At 44.5% G+C, this 26,136-nt stretch overlaps 1 protein-coding gene across 3 annotated transcripts in view; it reads left to right on the top strand.

The window, feature by feature from the left end:
* Positions 1-4,763: 4,763 nt before the first annotated feature.
* The window catches only part of NHEJ1 (non-homologous end joining factor 1), a 282,429-nt gene continuing 261,056 nt past the window's right edge, over positions 4,764-26,136 (top strand). For all 3 annotated transcript variants that reach the window (XR_013261792.1, XR_013261791.1, XM_077447878.1), the window contains exons 1-5: positions 4,764-4,822; positions 6,478-6,674; positions 9,823-10,032; positions 17,237-17,375; positions 20,213-20,271. Coding sequence is in view for 1 of the 3 variants with exons in the window: in XM_077447878.1 (XP_077304004.1) it covers positions 6,489-6,674; positions 9,823-10,032; positions 17,237-17,375; positions 20,213-20,271 (594 nt within the window). In the remaining 2 variants the exon portion in view is untranslated. The remainder of the gene's footprint in view (positions 4,823-6,477; positions 6,675-9,822; positions 10,033-17,236; positions 17,376-20,212; positions 20,272-26,136) is intronic.

Here is a 26,136-nt window from a genome sequence, read left to right as displayed (position 1 = left end):
CTGATATCGCTCAGCAGGTCCAGGCTGTGGAAAGATCCTAACTTTAAAGTCAGGACTCACCCAGATGCCTGGACCAGCAGCTCGCTCAACCTCTCAGTGAGCCGCTGAGACCCTGAGCCAGCTACTCCTGCCCCCTCCACAACCTGACATTCCAGTGAGCTTGGGGGAGGGGGGGGGCAGAGCCAGGGACTGACAGTCACCACTCTTTGCTCACTGAAGGCTGAGAACTGAGTGATCAGCTGTTTTTGATCACTCTGTTGTTGATCTTAGAAGCAGCTGGGGACAGATGCCACATTGGATTGATGCTCCATCCACCTAGGTAAGTATAATTTAAAACAAAAATCTCTTTTAAAGTAAAACAATTCCCCTCTCCCTCCTAAGAACCCACCCTCCTCAAGCAAAGATTTCCACTGTAAAATATCTCCCTCCTCAAAAAATTAACCCCCCCTGTTTCTAAATTGACCCCCCCAAAGCAAAAATATCTCCCTCAGTCAACGCCCGCTCCCCCAGCAAAGATTCCTAATTATGAAAAAAATCCCCCTTCATCCAATCAAACTCCCCCCCAGGAGCAAATCCCTGCCATTAACCATCCCTGTGAACTTCTCTACAAGAAAATCCCCCTTTCTCCAAAAGCAAACCCACCCCCATGTCCTTAACCCCCCTAAAAGAAACTCACCCTTTTCTTTACTTCGGGCTCTGATGCACGGTCTGTTTTCCTGTGCCTTTGTCCTTCATACGTCAGTGGGCCGGCGGCAGCAGCACGCCGTGCCTTCATGTGATCAGGTCTAGCGTCTCCCTGCGATGACGTCAACTGCGCCAGTCTCTCGCGATGGTGTGGTTTGCGGGTGGCGCCGCCACCTTGACCGGATACACCTGTGTCGGCGATGTGGAGCAGTGCTCCATTGGCTCAGGGGGGCCAATCACAGGGCTGCACTAATGGGCGCTGATAGGTGGCACTGATAAGCACTGATAGGTGGCACTGATGGGTGGCACTGAAGGGCACTGATAGGTGGCGCCGATAAGCACTGATGGGTGGCACTGATAAGTGGCACTAAAGGTCACTGATGAGGTGGCACTGATGGGTGGCACTGAAGGGCACTGATAGGTGGCGCTGAGAAGCACTGATGAGATGGAACTGATGGGTGGCACTGAAGGGCACTGATAGGTAGCACTGATAAGCACTGATGAGGCGGAACTGATAAGTGGCACTGATTTGTGTTTTTACTTATGCATTTATTGGTAATCTAGATTTTTTGTATTGATCTGGAAAGTGTCAGCCCATTTATCCTGAAGAAGACTTCCACCTCATTCGTCCAAACGTATTGGATTTCTTCTGTCTTTACGACGGTTGATCTGGACTTTCCTTCCTTTTATTTTATTTGTTTTCCATGTTTGTCCTCATTATTATCATGTGTGTCAGCTGTATTCATTTTGTTGCTACGTTGTAATAAAGTTTGCATTTTTTACAAAATTCCCTACTCCTTGAAAGTTTTTGATCCATTAAAGTCCCACATTTTGAGGAACTTAGTCAGGCCTCCCAACATTTTGAGATGGGAATGGGGGACATCTACTAACAAATGTATGTAGGAATAGGACACACCCCCTGCCACACCCCCTTAAAGGAGAATTAACCAAAAAAAAGGTTAATTAAATTCACAAGGACTTTTTATTTTTTTTTACCACTACTATTCCTTTATATTGGCTTTTAAAATGTACAAATGCAGCAATTTAGAAATTGGATGAAAGCTTTAGCACTGGAAACACTTTTTGAAAGATAAAAAGGGCATTTTATATACCACAGCTCCCAACTGTCCTTGATTTGGAGCGATGTCCCTCTGTCCCTCTTTCCTCCTCATTTGTCCCTTATTTTGATCTCATCTATATAGATGTATATAAAATGCATTTTTTTATCTATCAAAATGTGTTTCCCAGCGCTAAACCTTTCATCTGATTTCCAAATTGCTGCATTTGTAAATTCCAAAAGCCAAGAAGGAATAGTAGTGATAAGAAAAAAAGCACTTGCGGGTTTAACCAATCTTGTTTTTTTTGTATAATTCTCCTTTAAGGGGGCGTGGCAAGGGGTGTGTTCTATTGCATACTTTTGCTGATAGGTGTCTCAAAAAGTTGGGAGGTATTGTAGCGACGACACTTTGGACAAAGTGTCTGTCCTGTGTAAATTTAGTTTTTGCCTCAGAGCAGTAAAGGGGTTCTGAGGGTTAATTATGTAGGTTCAACTTTGACATCAGTTTGGCTGGGCTGTGTTAGAGTTCTGCCTGGTCATGTGTACAGTGAGGTGCACGTGACAGACCAGAACCAGGCCTGGTTGGACGGTTTGGGTATCAGCTTCCCTGGAGCCAATCAGTGAGTGTTCTGGGCCCCGCTGAGAAGTCTGGGGAGGGGTACTTAAGATGTGGAAGTCACGTGTTCGGGGTTTGTTCGTGAGGCCTTAGGGTCTGTTCCTGAGTCTGGGCTGGGGTAGCCCCGCGAGGGGTCCCAGTCACGGGAGCGTCCGTCGCTCCGCAACATGCTTCCGTTGGTTACCCCCAATAGACCCGCCTGGTCTGGGGTAGGGATCCGTCTGATCCCGAGTCTCGGAACTGGCTGGTCCGAGGTGCAGTAACTGAGGGAGGATTCTAGGTCGTCCGGGTGCGCTCTCGGCTTGGAGGGGCACCTCAGCTCGCGAAGGTGACCGGGGGAGGACTCTTCGGAGGAGGGCCGACAAGCTGGCATCCTGAGAAGTGCCCAGTTACTGAGTTGGGAAGGACATGCTTTTTCCAGTACTGCCAGGGAGACAGAGAACGTTCCAGGTACTGATGAAAAAGGTTCCTGTTCACTTCCAGTTACAACTCGTTCAAGGTCAGAGATTTCACAAGTTCTGAATCAAAGTGCTGACTGCCATGATCTCTGGCTAGAGATTTGTTCAGCCTCGAAGTGCCCAGCTGCGAGTGGCTACTCTCTGGGTGGTATTAGAGACTTTGTTATATCTGCAGTTCAAGGTGCCTGAGTTCTTCTCCCCTTGCCCTCTGTTCCTATACGAGACTGTGTTGTTGGAGGTTACTCCTGCAAATAAAAACCCTTTCAAAAGGACTTTATTGGTGTCAGCATCCAAAGTTGTTGGGTATCAACCCTGGGAACCCCTAGATGTGGAAGAACAAGCCAAGTGGAGGTAACCGGTAAGCCCAAAAGTTAAGGCCGCCCTGCCAAGGGTTATGGCCGCTACAGTATGTATATACAACTATATAGATCAGACCAAAATGAGGGACAAATTAGGTGGAATGAGGGACATTGCTCCAAATCAGGGACAGTCCCTCAGAATCAGGGACAGTTGGGAGCTATGCTTAGTTTGTACAAACTTAAAGCGGGAGTAAACCTGCAGATGTTTTTTTTTTTTTTTCTACCTGCAAAGGAAAAGGCATAATGAGCTAGTATGCACCACATACTAGCTCATTATGAAATTAGGGTTGCCACCTTTTCTTCAAATCAAACCCGAACACTTTAGCAGCGCACAGCAATTTTTTTTAATAGTATAAAGGATACATATATTTTGCTATTGAATCATAATCATATGACGTTAATAACAAGAGTCCCCCTTTACATCAGGGTCCACAGAGTTCCCCTTTTACATTTGAACTTGCAGAGTTCCCTTTCACTGTAAGGGGGTTACTGCAGACTCTGATGTAAGGGAGAACTCTGGGGCCTCTAACATCAGGGATGCTCTGGGAACCCTGATTTATGGGGGAACACTGAGAGCTCTGATGTACGGAGAGGACTTTGATGTAGGGGAACACTGTGGCCTCTGGTGTAAAGGGGAACTCTGATGAAAGGGGTGCTCTGAGAACTCTGATTTACCTTAGTGTACTCACTTAGAGGCAGGAGAGAGAAGGGGGGAGACTTCAGTTACAGACATGGATGGATGGTGAGCTCACTCACCCCTTGGCAGTCAGCTCTTCTCATCCAGATGTATTTGAGGCTGCTGGACTTTCCGGCCCCAACTTTCCTTTTCTGAGGCACAGCGCCAGGGATTGGAGTGTGGGCAGATGCAGAGGGGTGGGGGTGGGGGAAAGAGGTTCAGATCTAGCCCTCTCTCCTCTCCCTTCTGTGTGTGTTTGGGGGGGGGGGGGGGTGGCAGGGCTGGCTTTGGGCATAGTGAAAATGTGTAACAGACACTCTCAGCTTAGACAACTGCAGCCAGCAACCCTGCTGGGAGGCCATAGTCCAGTTTAAATAATGTGTCCAGTTTCAGGCTGTCTGAAACCCGGACACATGATTCCAAACCCGAACTGTCCAGGTGAATCCTGGACAGATGGCAACCCTATATGAAATACTTACCTTAGAACGAGGCCCCGACATCTGGTCCGATCCACGCCGAGGGAGCTGACATGCTCCCTCGGCGTTTCTTCTGGGTATCGCGGCTCCCACGCATGGGCGCGGGAGATTTCATCCCGACACCGGGTCAGGCCACTGCCGGGCTTTCAGCCGAGAATCACCTTGTGTGCATGCGCCGCTGCAGTCAGCGGCGCATACCGAGGGGAATATCTCCTAAACCATACAGGTTTAGGAGATATTTTTTTTACCTACAGGTAAGCCTTATTATAGGCTTTCCTGTAGGTAAAAGTAAAAAAAAATTGTATACAACCACTTTAAAAAACAAAACAAAAAACTAACAAATAACCGACAAAAAACAAACGCTGCAATTCGTAAAATTGACACTAGATGGTGGTGTTGCCTAAGACACAATGTAATCCATCTTGTGTGTAGGAACGTTTGTTTGGGGCAGTGTTTTCCGAGGGAAGGTTGTATGTGGCGGACTGGTTGGCAGCAGGTAAGGTGAGGGTAGTTGGTAGTTGGTGGGGTGAAGATTGCTGTGTTCTGATTTCCTCTCTGACATTCTCTGGGGCTCATTCTGTTACTTTTTCATTCCTTCTATAGAAGGATCTGGGCAAGGTCTGTCATTGTCTTCATTCCTTCATATATATACATCCCTGTGCGCACAGGGCAGGGGTAACCCATAGCAACCTGTGAAAAGCCGATGGGTGCCGACCAATCGTCTATCCATGCCTGAGAATCCGCCCACTTTTATTATTATTATTTTGTTTATTATTCGTTTTATTATCTGTTTGTATTTTATTTTTTCATACATTGTATTCATCAGTTTTTATATCCTCCAAACAGATTTCGGCCGGTGTGACTGCAGTAAGCGATCCGCCAGTGACCGCCTGCGATCTGTTGGTGTCACCGGTGTGTGGGAGGGGAGGGGAGGGGTGACGTGACGAGACATCGCTAGTTTGGACCGTACACTATAACACGTTTAATAAATATCTACAAAACATAAAAAACGTCCTAATTCACCAATATATAAAAAACAAACAAAAAAAAAAAAACCTTTGATCACACTTGTGCGATTTTTTTATTTTTTATTTTTTTTCATGTGACTTTGGACATCAAAGTCGCACCCCATTCTTTTCAATCACACCCAGTTCAAATCAGCGTGACTTTTGATGCATGGGATTTAAAGTCGGATCAGAACCGCACACCCAAAAGTTGCATTAACCACTTCAGCCCCGGAAGATTTTACCCCCCCCCCCCCCTCTTCCTGACCAGAGCATTTTTTGCGATTCGGCACTGCGTCGCTTTAGCTGACAACATCGTATGACGTTGTACCCAAACAAAATTGACGTCCTTTTTTTTTTCCCCACAAATAAAGCTTTCTTTTGGCGGTATTTGATCACCTCTGCGGTTTTTATTTTTTTGCACTATAAACAAAATAAGAGCGACTTTTTAAAAAAAAAAGCAGTTTTTACTTTTTGCTATATAAATATCCACAAAAAATATATAAAAGAAAAACATTTTTTTCCCTCAGTTTAGGCCGATATGTATTCTTCTACATAGTTTTGGTAAGAAAAAAATTTGCAATAAGCGTACATTGATTGGTTTGCGCAAAAGTTATAGCGCCTACAAAATAGGGGATAGTTTTATGGCATTTTTATTATTATTTTTATTATTATTTGTTATTAACAACTGTTCAGAAATACCAAGCTGTCCCCCAGTATTTCTGAGGCTCTCCGGCGCCCCCCCTCCCCCACCTCTATTACATGCAATACCGCATGTGGCCAGAAGTCAATGCGGAACGCATCATCTTAGTTTCCATTGGCCTCTATGGGGAAACTTGCTTTGATATGCGAGTGCTTTGGACTACAAGCATTCTCCTGGAACGGATTATGCTCGTAATCCAAGGTTCAACTGTGTAAATGATGGACTTTTTCACTTTAGCCAGCTGCAGCATTATATAATAATATATCCATTGGTTCACTAATTCACCGATCACGCGGTTAACGAGCGCGGCACCTGTAATTGTATTCATGGGTTGGAATTTCCTGTATGATTTACTTCTTCCAATGAGTTTCTAAATTAAATATTTGCATGTTAGTGAAGAGATGCATTAGCTGTACTCATGGGTCTGCTTTTCCATTCTCGCAGGGTGTTGGGCTATGGCGGTGTCACCGGATATGGACGCCCGCCTCCTCCCTCTGCCATGGAAGTCTCTGCAGATTGCTGGGCGCACTTTCTTATGTAAAGTCCTTTTCACAGACTCGGCGTACTGCTTGCTGCTCTCCGACCTCAGCAGTGTGTGGTGTGAGGAGGTGGGAGCGGAGGTCATACAGGAAAGGTCAAAGGTCAGTAAGTTTTATTACACATAAGGGCTTCACTAAATCAAACCGAAATAATTGTAATCAAGATATAAAGTCACCGGCCACTTTATTAGGTACACCTTGCTAGTACCGGGTTGGACCCCCTTTTTGCCTTCATTCTTCATGGCATAGATATAACAAGGTGTTGGAAACATTCCTCAGAGATTTTGCTCCATAGTGACATGATAACATCACACAGTTGCTGCAGATTTGTCGGCTGCACATCCATGATGCCAATCTCCTGTTCCACCACATCCCAAAGGTGCTCTATTGGATGAGATCTGGTGAGTGTGGAGTCCATTGGAGGACAGGGACCTTATTGTCCAGTGGTGAGATGATTGGAGCTTTGTGACATGGTGCATTATCCTGCTGGAAGGAGCCATCAGAAGATGGGGACACTGTATTCATAAAGGGATGGACCTGGTCAGCAACAATTAAACCATGCTCAATTGGTACTAAGAGGGCTCAAAGTGTGCCAAGAAAATATCCCCCCCCACACCATTACACCCCCACCACCAGCCTGAACCGGTGATACAAGGCAGGATGGATCCATGATATCATGTTGTTTACACCAAATTCTGACCCGATTATCTGAATGTCGCAGCTGAAATCCAGACTCATCAGACCAGGCAAAGTTTTTCCAATCTTCTATTGTCCAATTGTGGTGATCCTGTGCCAATTGTAGCCTCAGTTTCCTGTTCTTAGCTGACAGGAGTGGCACCCAGTGTGATCTACTGCTGTAGCCCATCTGCTTCAAGGTTCAATGTTATGTGCATTCAGAGATGCTATTCTGCATGCTTTGGATGTAATGAGTGGTTATTTGATTTACTGTTGTCTTTCTATCCTCAGGAACCAGTCTGCCCATTCTCCTCTGACATCAACAAGGCATTTTCCTCCACGCTATTGCCGCTCACTGGATATTTTCTCTTTTTCAGACCATTCTTTGTAAACCCGAGAGATGGTTGTGTGTGAAAATCCAAGAAATACTCAGACCAGCCCGTCTGGCACCAACAACCATGCCACGTTCAAAGTCCCTAAAATCCCCTTTTCCTCCATTCTGATGCTCGGTTTGAACTTTAGCAAGTCGTTTTCACCACGTCTAGATGCCTAAATGCATTGAGTTGCTGCCATGTGTTTGACTGATTAGCAATTTGTGTTGCCAAGCAATTGAATAGGTGTACCTAATAAAGTGGCCAGTGAGTGTATATCAGTGATGGTGAACCTTGGCACCCCCAGATGTTTTGGAACTACAGTTCCCATGATGCCCATCTACACTGCAGAGTGCCAGAGCATCATGGGAAATGTAGTTCCAAATCATCTGGGGTGCCGAGGTTCTCATTCACTGGTGTATATAATCATTACAGTGACATATAATCGGGTTATGTCAGTCGGGTCATTCTTGGTTTCAGTGTCGCCTCACTGGGTTAGGTTCACATATGGGCAGCTCGGCTAAGCAGCTGCTGTCAGCCATTTGGTAGGCCATCCGTCTCCTAAATGTCTGTTTTTTTAAAAAAAAATTTTTTTTGCCAAACAGCAAGTTTTAATGGTACTAACATGCTGCAGCCAGGTGCCAAGCATTTGGCTTGCGGTTTGCGGCACAGTCCCATTGACTTTTTTTTTTTTTTAAACTGTTTATTTAACTACTTAGGGCCGGTTCACACTGCAGGCGATGCGAGGCGACACCGACTTGCCTCGCCGCGACCTCAGCGGCAACTTGCAGATGACTTCTGTATAGAAGTCAATGCAAGTCGCCCCGAGGTCGCCCGAAAGTAGTACAGGAACCTTTTTTCTGAGTCGGAGCGACTCGAGTCGCTCCTCTCAGAACGGTTCCATTGTACAGAACGGGGGCGACTTGTAAGATAGCGGCGAGGCGAGTCGTGTCGCCTCGCATCGCCCGCAGTGTGAACCGGCCCTTAAGCATATAGAGAAGAAGACTGGGACTTTAACCACTTCACATCCGCGCTATGGCCGAATGACGGCCACAGCGTGGATGTGAATTCCCGGGGGGCCGTCCCTTTTGCACGCTCGCTGTGTGATCACCAAGTCTCTGAGACTCGGGTGATCACCGATCCAAGTAAAGGGCCGGTCCCAGCCCCTTACCATGTGATCAGCTGTCAGCCATGACAGCTGATCACATGATCAAAATAAAAGCGCTGACAGCGGAGCAGAAAAAAAAGAAAAGCCGATCACTACTCATTTTAAAGGGACATCGGTCCAGAAACCGAAGAGGCAGTTATGCCACCTATCAATGCCCACCAGTGGTGCCAATCAGTGCTGCCTATCAGTGTAACCGATCAGTGCCCATCACTGCCATCCATCGGTGCCCATCAGTGCCGCCTCATCAGCGTACATCAATGATGGACAAAAATTACCCGTTTTAAAATTTTATAACAAAATAAAATTATATTTTTATTTTTTATTTATTTTTTATTTTTTAAATTCGGTCTTTTTACTAATTAAAAATTGCACAGGTGATCAAATGGCTCTATTTGGGGGGGGGAAAAATGATAAAAATGTCATTTGGGTACAGTGTAGCATGACCGCGCAATTGTCATTCAAAGTGCATCAGCGCTGAAGGCTGAAAATTGGTCTGGATAGCAGGGGGGTTTAAGTGCCCAGTAAGCAAGTGGTTAAAGGTACAACTTATGAAAAAACAACCCAAATTACAAAAAATACAAATTTGTTTAGAAAAACATTAAAAAAAAAAAGCGAAGAATACAGTTACAGTCATAGTCAAAGGTATACACACATTGCCTGTTTCTGACACATGAGAGTACTGTAATTGCATACAAAGAATTCCCACATCCCGAAATTTCAACATGTTTCGCCGAGAAGGCTTCATCAGGAAAAGGACCAGGATATTTTATTGTATAAATATAAAAAAAATTAAAATAATGTTTATTTAACTACTTGTTTACCCAGGCCAATTCTGAAATCATTATTTTGTTATAAAATTACTCAGAAACCCCAAACATGTTTGTTATTTAATACAAAAAAAAATTGAAAATCTGCCCTTACAATCACTTTATGTTCAGTGGCAGATTTGTGACCAATTGTACATTCACCATCTCTGTCTAGTGCTGGCTAAAGACATTCTAAGCTTGTCCTTCTCTGTGTTTTTTTTTTTGTGCAGGAACTCAATAAAAGGCTGAAGGCTCCAATCTCTTCCTTCCTTTCCCATCTGTCTCGGCTCCTCCTTCCCTTGCTGGATTCCAGGGATGATGGACACGGCCAGTTCTCTTGTCAGCGGACAGAGAACACACTGATGCTGCAGGTGAAGAGCCAGTTGTCTGGTCTTCCTTTTTATTGGGAGTTCCACTGTAAGGAGGCCAACGTCACCACGGTGAGCTGAACAGAAAATCAAAAGTTAAATTGATATTAAAGTGGACCTTAAGTCTGAAAAAATTACCCAAAAAGATAAGCAGAGGGCAAAGGACTAATCTGATCTTTTCCCCTAATACTGAATCACCATGTCAGTGTGTCCCTTTTGTAGAGGTGGTCATCTTAGTAGAGGCAAGGTTTTTCTTTCTCTTGTCAGAGCTGCCTCCTGTTGACTACTGGGGAAAAAAATCAAAAAGCAGCTGGAGAGGTAGAGAAAGCACAGGTTTACATAATGAATAAAGAAAAACCAGGGAGATCCTTGCACTGTAGATCCACAGGTACAGCTTTCTCTCCAGCAAGGAGTGACCAGCACAGTATCGCCAAATCTCACTCCAAATCTGATGGGACTAGCAGCCAGACGCAGCAATGCATTTGATGCACTTTTATATACACACCATTATGGGTCTCAATGCAGGGGAGTGCCTAGATGCAGGGGAAGTTCACAGCTGTTTTTGTACAACTTGAACACAATTGACAGTTCTTAATGTTTCCTATAAAATATCAAAACTTCAGTTTCTGGATTCAGGTCCACATTCTTTTTTACATGCAACCAGGGCCGGGACAAAGGGTGGGCAGGAGGGACAGTTGCGCTTGGCACTGGTATCATGTGAGGTGAGGAGGAGGGGTGCCACAAGGAGATTGGTGGGGAGGGGACTTGTGTTGAAAGAGGGAATTTGGGGGTTGGCAGGGGGTAAGTATTGTCCTAGTAGGGAACATTTTGGAGGGGGGGGGGGAGGGAGGTGCTAAGGGTGATGATTTGTGTTGGGATGGGGTTATGGGAGGAAGGATTTTAAGTGGGGGGAAAAGATGTGTTCTAGGAGGGGAAATTTTAGGGGTAGAGTACTTGTGCTAGAAAGAATTTTTTTTTTGGGGGGGGGGTCGCACATTTGGGAGATTGGCAGGGCAAAGATTAGTAATAGGAAGGGGGATTAGGGGAGACTTTGCACTGGGAGGGGGGATTTGAAGGGGGAGGAGAAGATGTGTGATAGGAGGGGAAATTTTAGGGGTAGAGGATGTGTCCTAGGAGGGGTGAATTTTTTTATGGGGGGGGTGGCATTTGACCTGGGGGAATTGGGAGGTGGGGGCAAAGATTGGTGCTGAAAGGGAGATTTCAGCAGGGGGGCAGATTTTTACTGGGAGGAGGGTGAATTTAGGCTTAGGGGGTAAGCATGCAGATTAATGCTCAGTCTTTGTGAGGGGGATTATTCATACATCTTGAAGGGGGGGGGGGGCGCAGTTTGGCATGTACGCCCTGGGCTCTAGATTACCTTGTCCTGGCACTGCATGCAACCCCTCTATTAAAGCGTAGCAGGCCAGTTCCAATGTGATGTACCAGTTATAATTATAGAATATAGGTAAACCTGTTATTTTTGCTCATATCACACATGAGGAGATTTATTAAAAGTAGATTTATTAAAGCCGGTGCACTCAGAATCTGGTGCAGCTGTGCATAGTGGCCGATTACCTTCTAACTTCAGCTTGCTCATTTACAGAGGAGGTCCAGCCTCCCCACAAAAAAAAAGTCAGCAGCTACTATTAATGTAGCTGCTGACTTTTAATAATAGGACACTTACCTGTCCAGGAATCCAGCGATGTCGGCACCCCAGCCGATGTTTCCATCAGCTCTCGGGTGCTGCTGCCGCCATTGCCTGTCAGGTAAACCAGCAGCAAAGCCCTACTATGCATGTGCCCTGCGCTTTGTGAATGGCCTGGCAGTGGGGGGAGGAGGATTGGCGCTGAACGTCCGTGGGTCCTCACCACACTTTGCCGTAGCCAGGTTTCCTGGAAGTGGGGAAGGGTACCTGTCAAAGGTCCCTCCCCCCCTCCCCGAAAGGTCCCAAATGTGGCCAGCGGAGGTTGGGAGGAAGCAGATAAGGGGAACTTCCACTTTAAGCTTTGCTAACAAAACCTGGAAGCTGATTTGTTTCTATGCAGGGCTGCACCAGATTTTGCACACTCCAGTTTTAGTAAATAACCCCCGCTATGCATTAAAGTTACTTACCTATATTGTAAAAAAAAAAAAAAAAATGCTCTTGGTGCGCCACATCAAACAAAAATCAAAACTGCACTCACAAACACATAATACCAGTGCTGAGCCAAAATTTAAAAGAATACAAATGTTGCACTGTTACTAAATTAGATGTGTCTTGGTTATCCCACTACAAAGGCTCATATTATAATATATAATATTATATATTATATTATAATATTATGAAAAATAAATGATTCGTGTACCAACATCTTAAATCCAAACAGGAAAAAAAATAAAAAATTCAGAGGGAGACACCACTATTCCATAGTAACACAAAAAATAAAACAAAATCAAGTAATCAGTAAATATAAATCCTGATGGAAGTCCACCATCTATATGCAAATTCCAAATAAAACAAGTAATTATGTGTAGGAGGGTTCCACCACCATTGCAAATCTGGTCGTAAGTTTCCACTTGTGAAAGCAGCCTTGTGAAATCAACACTGCCTCCAATTGCAGCCTCTTCCCAAGCGATAAGACCCCCAATTACAGTTGGCCTTATAACTGCATGCTATCAGTAATCATCCATCCACAGCCTTGGAACCATACGGGATATCACAGCAACAGGTTATTGTGGGTATAGGATTGGGAATATTTGATTGTATGATAATTTTTTTTTTTATTTATTACATTTTTCTGGTTGAACTAGAAGTACTTGTGTCTTCTTTCAACCTGACTAACTATGTTATTCAATGGCACTTCAGGAATTCCAGAGTACATCAGCGGGGACTCACTGTTTGCACCTCTGCTCTGCCATGTAAGGGACAAGCAAGCATTCCATAGTGCAACCCCCAAAATGTATTGTAATAAGTATTGGGCATCTACTTGCATAATAAAAGGATATATCCAGGGTGTTTTTTCAGCGGGAACCCAGTTCCGGCACCTCCAGCACTAGAGGTCTATTGTTGCTGAGGAGGTCTACTGTTGCTGGTGGGGGTTCTATTGTTGCTTAGGGGGGGTCTTATATTGCTGGGGGTCCGTTGTTGCTGGGAGGAGATCTACTGTTGAGGGAGGGGTCTATTGTTGTTGGCTGCCATAAAGTCTATTGACGCTGGCTGTGAGAGATCTGTTGTCGATGCCAAGAGCTTGGGGGGAATTTTGTTGCGGGTGGTCCATTGTTGATGGGGGAATCTATTGTTGCTGGGGGTGGGGGCTCTATTGTTACCATCTGCAGGGGATCTATTTTAGTGCTTTTCTTGTTATTGCCAAATTCCATAAAAATTCCATACAAATTACAAAATTATACTTGGTTCTGTATTCTGTAAAAAAAGCAGTACTGGGAGATGGGTAGAGGGTGAAACCAAGGGATGGTGCTCATAGGTAGGTAGGTGCCGAGAAAAGAGGTGACTCAGGGGGAGTTCCTGCACCTATTCTCTAAGAAAAAAAGCCCTGGATAAATTGCATATAAACACAACCACCACCCCTGCCAACTCCCAGCAGGTGTAAAGATGTCAGCATAAGCTTCACCCCCCCCCCCCCAATGCATTTCAACCAATAGGCCGCTCTCAAGGTGTACACTTGTATCCCTCCTTTTTTACGTGCGTCCCTGTGCCTTTTAAGAAGGGGTGGGCTTCTTTCAGGCATACCTGCCGTCAGGGGCGGCCTGTCCATTAAAGGGGCATGGGCACCGCCCCCTCTGTCCATGCCACCCCCTATGATTAATGGATAGATGCATACATACATCCATAGCATGAATCTATCCATGGCCGCTGCGGCCACCCCCTATTCATGTGTCCGGCCCCTTTCAGGATGCGCCTGAATTACAGCGACGGAGGTGTGTTTTTTTTTTTTTTAAGCACCTTATTAAAGCCATAGGCTTCAAAATAAGGTGGACTCGGATTGCAGAGCATTGCACTCGGAGCCCACCCAGGTGTGTTAGAAAAGCAAAATGGTGTTGGATATTTTCCGCCCCCTCAAAATAAAAAAAACACCAGCCGCCACTGCCTGCTGTTAATCTATCCATTCCTATACACCCTCCTATTAGGCATCTCTGGAATTTTTGCGTTAGGACCACAGTATATACAGAGGTCCCTTGGCGTGGGCACTGCGGCTTATGCATATATTTGCAAATGTGTGCAAACAAGACCCTCTGTTTTTAATGTAAACTGTTAAACCAGGCCGATTCAGTTGTTTTGCAGGCTGGCTGGTAAATGTGCTGGGAAATCCTTTGTTTACTCTGTAACAAGAACCTACAATCCTGCCCAGAAGCAGTGAGATGCCTCGGACATATTTATGCTAGTGATCTGGTAGTCTCTGGCTCCATTACCATCTGAATCACAGATATGAGACAAGCGTACAGCATATGTGTGACCTACATATTTATTTCAGGTCAGTGATTCAGAAAGTATTGAAACCACAGGATCAGCCTGACAACCTGGCAGCTATCATTTCCTGAAGGCAACCAGCAATCGCAAGTCTTCTTTCTTCAAAGGAAGTTGTTATATGACCATTAAACACAAGATGGCGCTGTGTACCAAGTAAACCTTCGCTTTGTTCAAGATGATTTTATAATGTACAGTAGCTGGGGCAAGTCAGAGGTTCAATGTGTCCTGAATATATAATAGATATCAAACAATGTATTATATGACCTGTTTGATATGGTTTTCTACTTTTAAAAAAAGAAAAAAAAGGTCAGTTGCTTTGTTAAAACATACACTATATTACCAAAAGTATTGGGACACCTGCCTTTACACACACATGAACTTTAATGACATCCCAGTCTTAGTCTGTAGGGTTCAATATTGAGTTGGCCCATCCTTTGCAGCTATAACAGCTTCAACTCTTCTGGGAAGGCCGTCCACAAGGTTTATGGGACTGTTTGACTATTCTTTCAGAAGTATATTTGTGAGGTCAGACACTGATTTTGGACGAGAAGGCCTGACTCGGGCTCCACTCTTATTCATCCCAAAGGTATAATCTGACCCCAAATTACACTTTTTGGGGACCAGTGACATTATTAAATTGATCAGTGCTATAAAAATGCACTGATCAATGTAAAAATGACAGTGGCAGGGAAGGGGTTAACATTAGGGGGCGATCAAGGGGTTATAACTGTGTCCCCTGAGCCGTCCTGCTGCCGTATAACGTCAGCGGCTGGTCGGCAAGTGGTTAATTAAAAATGTAACTCTACAATCACTTTAAAGCCTAGCATGGGAAAGACACATATAAGGACAGGTAATAGTGCTGTGCACCCCGGATAATGTTATGGGAAAGTTCCCCCAGAGGGGTTTTTAGCAGCAAAGTAAATAAATAGTAGATGTAATTGGAAAAATACGTTCACTTTAAAGCCTTTTTTTTTCTATACATAACAAACGTATTATAATAACCTGCTTTGTGTAATAGTTTTGCATAAGGCAGCCCAGATCCTCCTCTTTTCTGATCCCTCACCGGAGCTCCTGGCTCCTTCCTCCTGCTGGGTGCCCCCACAGCAAGCAGCTTGCAAGCAGGTGCTCTCCCAAGCCGCGTCTCTGTCCATTCACACACATGGAGCCGCAGCTTGGCCCTGCCCCCTCTGTTTCCAGATTGGCTCACTGGCTGTGATTAACAGTAGCTGAAGCCAATGCCTCCCGCTGCTGCCAAAAGCTAATCAGGAGTACAAGTCCCTGGAGAGGCAAGGATCTGGTGGACATCGCTGGATTAAGAGGGGGCTCAGGTAAGTATTAGGGGATGGGCTGCTGCACACAGAAGGTTTTTTTACCTTCATGCATAGAATGCATGAAGATTAAAAAAAACCTTGGGCCTATACAACCACTTTAACGTAAACGGTGGGCTTTCCGGCACACTGAGAGTCTGAGAGTAAAGAACCACGTGGAAAGTTATTCACCCAGATATCGATTTCTTCCATAATAAGACTTTATCATGAAGCCAACATGTTCTGGGGGTCAGAGAGCACCCCATTCATCAGGACTTGGCGTAATGCCCCATACACACTATCAGATTTTCTGCTTATTTTTTTCCTTCAGGTTTACCAAAACCATGTAGTACAAGGGCCTGCCTGATTGCATACAAATTGAAACTCCTAAAGGTTTGACCTCATATTATATGGTTTTGGTAAATCTGAAGGAAAAACTCAGCAGAAAAACTGATAGTGTGTATGGGGCTTTAGAGATAGTGTGTTTATAATGGACTGAATGCAAAGTATGTGGTTTTTAAACCAAGCAAGCATTGAAGCACAAAGTCTGTCACCTGCTGGTTCAGGCAGCCTCTGACTCGCCAAACACTTTTGAATATATCATTAAAAGACCAAAAGGGAGCAAATAAGAGACCTTCGTTGTGATTTGCATATATTGTAAGTTCTCAGGACACGCTGCAAAACCATTTTTTTTCATTGGGTACTTGTCATGGTTATGCAGTGATCTTCCTCTGGTTGCTTACCTCCCCTCATGTCTTCTGACTAAGAGGCCAGCCACTTCCACCTGGTGGTTTTTATAACCCCTCCTCTAAGCATGGCTCCACCCCAGGTCCTATCAGGGAACCCTATATTAACCTGTGCACTGCAAGCCAACAGTGCTGATCAACCATTGTGTATTCGGCTTCCTGGTTCCTGCTTGCCGTGTGCTCTATGTTTGACTCTGTTACCGACCTTGGCGTGTTCTCAACGATTCCTGTCTGCTTGTGACCTTGACCTTTTGCATGTCCCTGACCATCCCTGTCTGCCTGTAACCCTGAACCTTTGGCGTGTACTCTGTTGTTCCTGTCTGCTGGTTGTCCTGACCTCTACCGTATCCCCTTACTATCCTTGTCGTTCCAGCCTGCTGCTTCCTTCTACTGTGAGCGTGAGCAGTGAAACCCTAGGGGCCGCGACCTGGAGCCAGACTGCAGCGAAGTCCATCCTCACCACTGGAGGCTCTGGCGAACACCCGCTGGCTCTTAGACTCCGCGCCCTGGGGAATCTATGCTCCAGCTCTGTGTTAGTGATCCTGTAGATTGGTGTCCTGAATCTCCCTGGGTACAATCCGCAGCAGTCAGTCCTAAGGTCCACTACCTAGCGGTGCACTTCCGACTCCTACGGAGTGCATCTGTCACCTGGTTTCAGGTGACCTGACAGTACTTGTCTTAATGTGTGTATTGCATTTGTAGACTCAACCTTGTTGCATGTGGCCCATTCTCACCCTCTCCTGTGTTTTGATTGGCAGGTGTGTCGGCATTTAGTCCAACCTCTGGTGTGTATGACGAAGGCTCTGGACTGTCAGAGCCAGGAGCTGTGCACTTTACTGCTCCAAAAAGATGCCGAAATTCAGGATTACCAGGAGAGCGGGGCTGCGCTGACTCGAGGTAAGAGGGTCAGTCTTGTATGCATTATGCTTAGCACAGAGGGGTTTATTTACTAAAGCTAGAGAGGGCAAAATTTGTCACAACCAATCGGCTTCCAGTTTTTATTGCTAAAGCTTAATTTAAACAAGCCAAGGTTAGAAGCTGATTGGTTTCTCTGCAGAATTGTGCCAAATTTTTCCCTCTCTAGCTTTAGTAAATAAACTCCAGAGTGTTATTTTATTAGTAAAAACAGTACAACTTCTAGAAATAAAGCTAAGTTCTTCTGTACCGCAGTTGTCCAAAAACAGTATATAAAGAATGAGAGTGCCACAAATCCATACTAAGTCCAGTAAAAGTTTATTTATCTTGACAACAAATCAGAGGATTTAGTCAATATTTTTCTGGGACTTACACTTTTATCACGGCTTAAAGTGGAGTTCCAGGCTTATTAAAAGTCAGCAGCTTCGAAAAGTGTAGTTGCTGACTTTTAATAAACAGGCACTTGCCTGTTCCATAGTCCAACGATGCGGCCGAATGGGGTGTTGCTCCTCTCCCTCTCCTCTCCACTGGCGCCTCCATTGCCACTCTGGGCACCCGGCTGTGACAGCTTTTGGCTTCACGGCCAGGCACACACGGCGCATGCGCGAGTCGCGCTGAGCTCCCTGAGTGGACAGGTGATCCCCTGGGGCCTGTCGCGTGTCCCAGGAGATCGCCTAGAGGGAGGGGCGAAAAGGAGGAGTCGCCTTGGCAGTCCCTGGTCGGAAGGAGGAAGTGGGATAGGAAGTCCCCCTCCTAACGAAGCCCCTACCCCCCCCCCCCCCAAAAAAAAAAAAAAAAAATGTCATGCCAAATGTGGCATGTAAGGGGGAGAGGAGTGCTTAAAGCGGAAGTTCCATTTTTGGGTGGAACTCCCGCTTTAAGTGCTGGTAACTGTTGGCATACAGTGGGGAAAATAATTATTTGATCCCCTGCAGATTTTGTAAGTTTGCCCAATTACAAAGAAATTAAGGGTCTATAATTTTTATCATAGGTGTATTTTAAGTGATAGAGACATAAAATCAACCAAAAATCCAGAAAAAACTCATGATACAAATGTTATAAATTGAGTTGTAGTTCAGTGATTTAAAATAAGTATTTGATCCCCAAGCAAAACATGACCGTACTTGGTGGAGAAACCCTTGCTGGCAAGCACAGTGCTTTCTTGTAGTTGGTGACCAGGTTTGCACACATCTCAGGAGGGATTTTGGTCCACTCTTCTTTACAGATCTTCTCTAAATATTTAAGGATTCTTGGCTGTTGTTTGGCAACTCGAAGTTTCAGCTCCCTCCATACATTTTTTTAAAGGATTAAGGTCTGGAGACTGGTTAGGCCACTCCATGACCTTAATGGGCTTCTTCTTGAGTCACTCCTTTGTGTCCTTTATGGTATGTTTTGGGTCATGGTCATGCTGGAAGACCCATCCATAACCCATCTTCAGTGTTCTGGCTGAGGGAAGAAGGTTCTCATCCAAGATTTTACAATACATGGCCCCGTCCATTGGCCCCTCAAAGCGTCAAAGTCGGCCGTTACCTTTTAGCAGAGAAACTGCCCCAAAGCATCATGTTTCCACCTCCGTACTTGAATGTAGGGATGATGTTCTTGGGGTCATAGTCAGCATTTTTTTTCACTACAAGTACGGCGAGTCGAGTTAATGCCAAACGGCTCGATTTTGGTTGCATCTGACCACAGCACTTTCTGCCAATCCTTCTATTCTGAATCATTTTGATGTTCATTGGCAAACTTCAGCCAGGCCTGTACATGTGCCTTCTTGAGGAGGGGGACCTTGTGGGTGCTGTAGGATTTCAATCCATGGCGGTGTATTGTTACCAATGGGTTGTTTGGTGACTGTGGTCCCAACTGTCTTGAGATAATTCACAAGCTCCTCCCGTGTAGTTCTGGGCTGATCCCTCACTTTTCTCATGGTCCTCCTTTCCCCATGAGGTGAAATCATGCATGGAGCTCCAGACCGAAGGCGATTGATGGTTATTTTGTATTTCTTCCATTTGCAAGTAATCGCTACAACACTTGTCTCCTTCTCACCAAGCTTCGTGCTGATGGTTTTGTACCCAATTACAGCCTTGTGCAGGTCTACAATCTTGTCCCTGAAGTCCTTTGACAGCTCTTTGGTCTTACCCGTGATGGTGAGGTTTGAATGGAAGAAAGATTCTGTGGACAGGTGTCTTTTATATACATAACGAGTTGTCATTAGGAGCATCTTCTTACATTGACAGGACTAATCTGTGTACCACATGAGAGCCTACTGTAGCTAGTCTGTGGGATCCAGAATTGTTGTTGGTTGGTAGGTGATCAAATACTTATTTTACTCACTGAACTGATCTCCATTTATAACATTTGTATCATGTGTTTTTTCTGGATTTTTGGTTGATATTCTGTCTCTATCATTTAAAATACACCTATGATAAAAATGATAGACCCTTCATTTCTTTGTAAGTGGTCAAACTTAGGAAATCTGTGGGGGATCACATCATTATTTTCCCCACTGTATAATGGGGTCCAGCAGTTGTATAAAACGATTAGAATAGTTGCTGGTCACCAGCCTGACAGCCTGCTGGCCCAATGAAAGCGAGTTGTAAGTCAGTGAAATCCGTTGCATATATCCTCTGACATATTTTCAAGATAAATAAACTTCTTAATATAAATTTGTGATGCTCCCATCCTTTATATATTGTTTGTATCACTTCAAGGGCACCCTGATTGACAGAGAGCTGCTTTTTAAAAACTGGATATTGAGCTGTTGTTCACCTATTATTGGGTCCGGTATTGTTTTTATCAATAAAGGAATAATGGTTGTCTTACAGGCCGCTTGAAAACAGAGTCTTTTGACGAGGGATCGTTCCAAGAGTCTTTTCTGGCAGAGGTAAGAGACTGCAGCATATATACAAGCAGATTGGTTACTCCCAATCAGTGCCCACTCCGTTTTAGGGTCCATTCAAACTAGATGCAATGGTACTGTACTGGCCCGTTATTCCAGCGCAGTCTCACTGCAAAATTCCTTGTCTCCTGTGTGCCTAATTCACATCACTTCCTTGTGGTGGTGTGCAGGCACAGTGCGCTAAAAAAAGAGTACTGCATGCACTACTTATTTTGCAGCTCAGCACAGCGCAGTGCAAGGCACCGTCTTGCAGCCTGCGGGGGGCCAATTGAACGTTATAAAAAAAAAAAAGTCTGTTTTGACATTTCAATAAAGTTTGTTTATAATAAAAAAAAAAAAATGGTGTGGTACAAAGCAGTGATTCCCGCCAGACCACACCGCACACCAGCCGCTGCATTATAAATCAGTGGCTGGTGTAAATGATCCCTAAAAGGGAGTATGTCAAAATACTGACGCTGCCGTTGTCGACTGGGTCTTTAAAAAGTGCAAGCTCTGGACCATCATCCTGATCCTGGCTACACCACCTAGTGAGCCACTGACCTGGAACACATATGTAAGATGGGCTAGTTGCGGGCCACTAGGAACTCTAACTATGAGGTGATCATTTCTGGAACCTACATCTTTAAACTTGAGTCACTAGGGGCAGATCCCATCCCATATTGTTAATTTGACAGGTTTACTTTAAGGAGCAATTATAATGGTTTTGGGTCAACTTTATTTTGTTGTGTTTTTTTTTTTTTTCTTTTATTGACATGTTTTTAAACAATCTTCTGTTATCTGTGTTAACTATATACTTTCATTTACATAAAATCATTTATTATATGTCAAAGGATTCCCAGAGCGCTATGGGTTAGCTAAAGAGACAGCACAGTACAAACTGTCTGCTTTGCAGCTCTCTTTGTATGATGGAAAATTACTGAACTGTATAATAAGGTGAAGAATCACTGCTGTGATGAATCTTTGAGTTTCTTACACTGGATTTTATTCAGGTTTTGCATTAGGAAGTATACTGCAGGCCTGGAAAACATTTTTTTTTTTTTTTTTTTTTTAAAGCACACAATGGGGTAGATTTACTAAAACTGGGGAGTGCAACATCTGGTGTAGCTCTGCATAGAAACCAATCAGCTTCCAGTCTTTTTTGTTAAAGCTTGACTGAACAAGCTGAAGTTAGAAGCTGATTGGCTGCCATGAACAGCTGCGCCAGATTTTACACACTCCAGTTTTAGGAAATCAACCCCATCGTTTACTGTGTGTACTTTTACCTTACTGTATAGGAGTTTAACCACTTCCCGCCTGCCATATTGCAAAATGAAGGCCGGGAAGTGGTTTCATTATCCTGACTGGGCTTCATATGACGTCCTGCGAGATAAGCCGCAATTTCCCGCCCGCATCGGTGGTGTGTAATGCCGGCCATACATGGTTCGAATTTCGAAATAATTTTCTTTAAAAAATCTAAGAATTTTCATACGAATTTCGCAGCATTAGTGAGCTGCAGCAACAGCCGATTTTCATGCGGAAATCAAATTTGAGGAATCGGACATGTTGGACATGTTTTGAAAAACAAACGTTTTTCGATGATGGGAGAATCGTGCGAGAAATGTAATAAGAAAAGAAAATGTACAGAAAGAAAAGAAGATTCCCAGCCGCGAAAATTCTTTTCTGTAGCAGCATGAGGTGAAATTGAAGGCTTGGTCGGCCGAATTTCGAAAAATCAATGGTGGCATCATCGGATCGCTAAAAAAACCAAAAAACTTTCTGATTTTGAAAAGAGATTTAGTTCGAAATTTGACCAGGTATGACCTGCATTAGTCTAAGCCCTTGTACACATGGTCGGAGATTCCGACAACCAAATTCGTCGGATTTTGTCCGACGGATTTTGTCCGAAACTGTTGTATACACACGGTCGGACGAAGTTGTCGGAAAATCCGATTGGTCAGAACTTGATGACGTTATTTCGTTACGATGGGACTACATTCAGGCTAGTAGCCAATAGCTTTGGTGTAGGAATTTGATCTGAGCATGCGTGGCACTTTGTCCGATCGGAATTCTCTACACATGATCGGAGTATGTCCGATCGGACCAGTTTGTCTAAAAAAATATTTCCGGCAAGTTGGAAAATTTGGTCCGACGGATATTCCGATGGAAACAGTCCGATGCAGACCACACACAGTCGGAATATCCGACAAAACGCTCCGATCGGACACATTCCGTCGGAATCTCCGATCGTGTGTACAAGGGCTAACACACCGCATCTCCAATCGAGGTAAAGAGCCTCTGACGGAGGCTCTTTACACTGATCAGCTGTGATTGGACACAGCTGATCAAGTAATAAACAGGACAGACTCAAGTAGAGGAGAGCTGCTCTCCTGATGTAGGGGATCTACACTGATTATCAGTGCAGCCCCCCCGAGGATGTCCACCCATGGCCAGCAGGAAAGACCACTAGAGCCCTCCAGGGATGGCAATCATTACCCATTAGGGATGGCTCTCTGTGCCCATCAGTGATGCCTGCCAGTGCCTCTTATCAGTGCTGCCTATCAGTGCCATTTATCAGTGCCGCCCACTAGTGCCCATCAGTGCTGCTTATACGTGCCATTCAATGCCACTCATGAGTTCCCATTAGTGCTGCCTATGGGTGGCCATCTATCAGTACTGCATATAAGTGCCACCTCATCACAGCCAATCAGTGCCCGTCAGTGAAGGAGAAAAGGTAATTATTTACAAAGTTTTGTAACAGAAACAAAGAGACTTTTTTATTTTTTTTCTAAATTTTCAGTCTTTTTTATTTGTGGCACAAAAAATAAAAACCCCAGAGGTGATCAAATACCACCAAAAGAAAGCTCTATTTGTGGGGAAAAGATGATGAACATTTTGTTTGGGTACAGTGTTGCATGACCGCGCAATTCTCATTCAGGTTGTGATAGCCCTTAAAGCTGAAAATTGGTCTGGGCAGGAAATGTATAAGTGCCCGGTATTGAAGTGGTTAAAGACATTTCGGTCCTGTGTGTAGCCACACCTCCTCTTCTGTTCGTCATAGCTGACAATGTCTGAGCCTGGAAAAAAAGTCGGCTACCACAATGCAATAGGTTCCTTTTCTCAACCTATTATAAGCTCTGTTATCAGTTGGTGTGATGCAGTGCGTGGAATGGTTGGGCACAGACTTGTTCAGGGTGTCATACGCTGCATTGAATATTAGCTGCTTTCCCGCTGCAAAGAAATGAGGTAAAAATATTATTTAGATCATATTTAATTATTTTAGTTGCTGTTTAATAAAATATTCAGATTTTTGCAGTTGATTGGACGTCTTGTAGAGAATTAGAGAAAGTGATCTAGAAGTGTAACTGAAGGTGCTCTTTCGCCACCATGTGGCAGACTGCAATCACTACAGTCTTACTAAAACAAACTGAAGCTGGTACAAGGTTATCTCTAGAGCAGTGTAATGCAGGCCATACACGGTCGAATTTCGAACGAATTTTCTTTTCAAAATCAGAAAATTCGTTTTTTTTGTGATCCGATGATGCCACCATTGATTTTCGAAATTCGGCCGACCAAGCCTTCAATTTCACCTCATGTTGCTACAGAAAAGAATTTTCTTGGCTGGGAATCTTCTTTTCTCTCCGTACATTTTCTTTTATCTCCGTACATTTTCTTACGTTTCTCGCACGATTCTCCCATCATTGATTAGAAAATCGTTCGTTTTTCTAAAAATTTCCAACATGTCCGATTCCTCAAATTTTATTTCTGCACGAAAATCGGCTGTTGCTGCAGCCCACTAATGGTGCGAAATTCATACGAAAAATCTTAGATACGATTTTCGAAAGAAAATTCTTTCGAAATTCGAACCGTGTATGGCCGGCATAAATAAATGATGGCCAGAAGTGAACCTGTATTGTGAAAATGTGTATGTGGTGAACCGCGCTCCCTATGGGTTAATACCTTGTTATAAAGTGCAAACAGTGCAAATAAAACTGTATGACCACCGGATTCCAGTGGAAAATCAATCAATCATAAGTGTACATAAAACTGTGGTCAAAATCAGTGTCATCAACTTGGTGAAAAACACAACTCAAAAGTGTCCAAATAACTAATACAAGTCCAAAGAAGCTCATCAAATATTCTCCAGTAAGAAGGTGATTTTTCCAAAGATTAGGTGACTATAGGAATCCTCCACGAACACCAAGCACTCAGCCTACTCACCAGATTGAGATGATCCCTGTTACGGAGATCATAAATGTTTTGGAAGATTGGGATATATCTGAAGATCCGTGTCGGAATGCCCAGCGTTACCTCCGGTAGTTTTTTCAAAGGAATAGCCACACGCATCCAGGTCAGACATGAAATAAGGAAAAATCTCCCATGGTGAAGTATATCATAAAAAAAGGGGGGTTTATTTATCTAATGGCCATCCAGCAAACAAAAAAAAGGTAAAAGCATACAGATGGACGCGGGGATGCCCATTTTGCACACCACCTGCGTTCCACTATGAGAGGAAGTGACATTACACTCGACCACACTGAACGTGTTTCGTCAGTACGTCTGAGGTCATCAAGGGTCACAAACAGAAGTGAACCTGTGTCCTGATCAATCATTTACCTATTCTGAATAAGCAGTTAAAGGACTTTAAAACAAGCCTTCATCCACCTTTTGTATCTGAAACAAAAGATAAATGTTTCTACCTCTTGCCTCTGGCTTTCACCAGACCTTTTAAACTCTGTTTGGTCACTTGTACTTGTAATACAGCTTACCTGTAGGTACAGTTTAGGAGGTATTCACAAGTTCTGCAGCCTGTGACGCCACTGGTGCACATGCACTGTGTTCTGGTTTGAGGGCACACTGCATATGCTGTCGATCAAGAGCCCTGTGCCCCAATTGTGCGCATGTGCAGGAGTCACATCATCGCAGCTCGGCCATTCAAATGACCAGAGCCTGTGAATCCGGAAGGAAGACTGAGTGAAGATGGAGGCACTGGCAGTGGCTGTGCACCGCTGGAGGGAACCGTTTTACAGGTACTGTACATCTGTCATAATGTACTAGTATGCAGCACACACGAGTACATTTTGCCATTAACTTGCAGGGGAGCTAGTAGTTTTTTTAAGAGTTCAATACTGCTTCATGGGTTTCCTAATGCCAGAGGGCAGTAGATGGGCTCTGGTTCACAGTGAATGGCTGCCATTGGTCACCTGAATGGAAAGCTTCTTGTTTGTAAAATGATGACTTGGTGTTGTTATTGATAGCTCGGTCACAGTACAGGTGGCGCTTAGTGAGCATGCTTCCAACACAAAACATTGATGGTGTGGTGTGTGTGTGTGTATATAATATGGGTTGACAAATTTGCTTTGAATTTAGGAGCCAGTTAAAAAAGTTAGGAGCCAGTTTTTTTGTTTTGTTTTTAGAGTGGTATGGATTGTCAGCCCCCATAAGGCCAGTCATTTTCACCCCCTATCCCTAACTCACAACAGAGCACCCAGTGAATAACTCCAATGTAACGCTGTTACATCAGGGTTATGGGCTGACCAGAAAGAGTAAGGCTGGCAACAGATGGAACTGGTTGGCTTAGGCAGGTGACACTGGCTGGCACTGGCAGGTGGCACTGGTTTGGGACTGACAGATGGTACTGATTGCCACTGGCAGGCACGTGGAACTGCCAGATGGCACTGGCAGGTGACATTAATTGGCACTGGCAGGTGACACTGGTTGGCATTTGCAGGTGGCACTGGTTTGGAACTGGCAGGTGGCACTATTGGCACTGGCATGTGGCACTGATTGGCGGTAGCACTGGTTGGCACTGGCACGTGGCACTGATTGGCACTGGCAGGAGATTGGCAGGTGGCACTGGTTGGTGGTGGCAGG

Source organism: Lithobates pipiens, unplaced genomic scaffold (assembly GCF_037356315.1).
Source record: "Lithobates pipiens isolate NorthernLeopardFrog02 unplaced genomic scaffold, aLitPip1_a1.2 Scaffold_22, whole genome shotgun sequence".
Lineage (NCBI taxonomy): Eukaryota > Metazoa > Chordata > Amphibia > Anura > Ranidae > Lithobates > Lithobates pipiens.
Note: the sequence above shows the minus strand (reverse complement) of the source record. Positions and strands in the feature narration are given on the sequence as shown.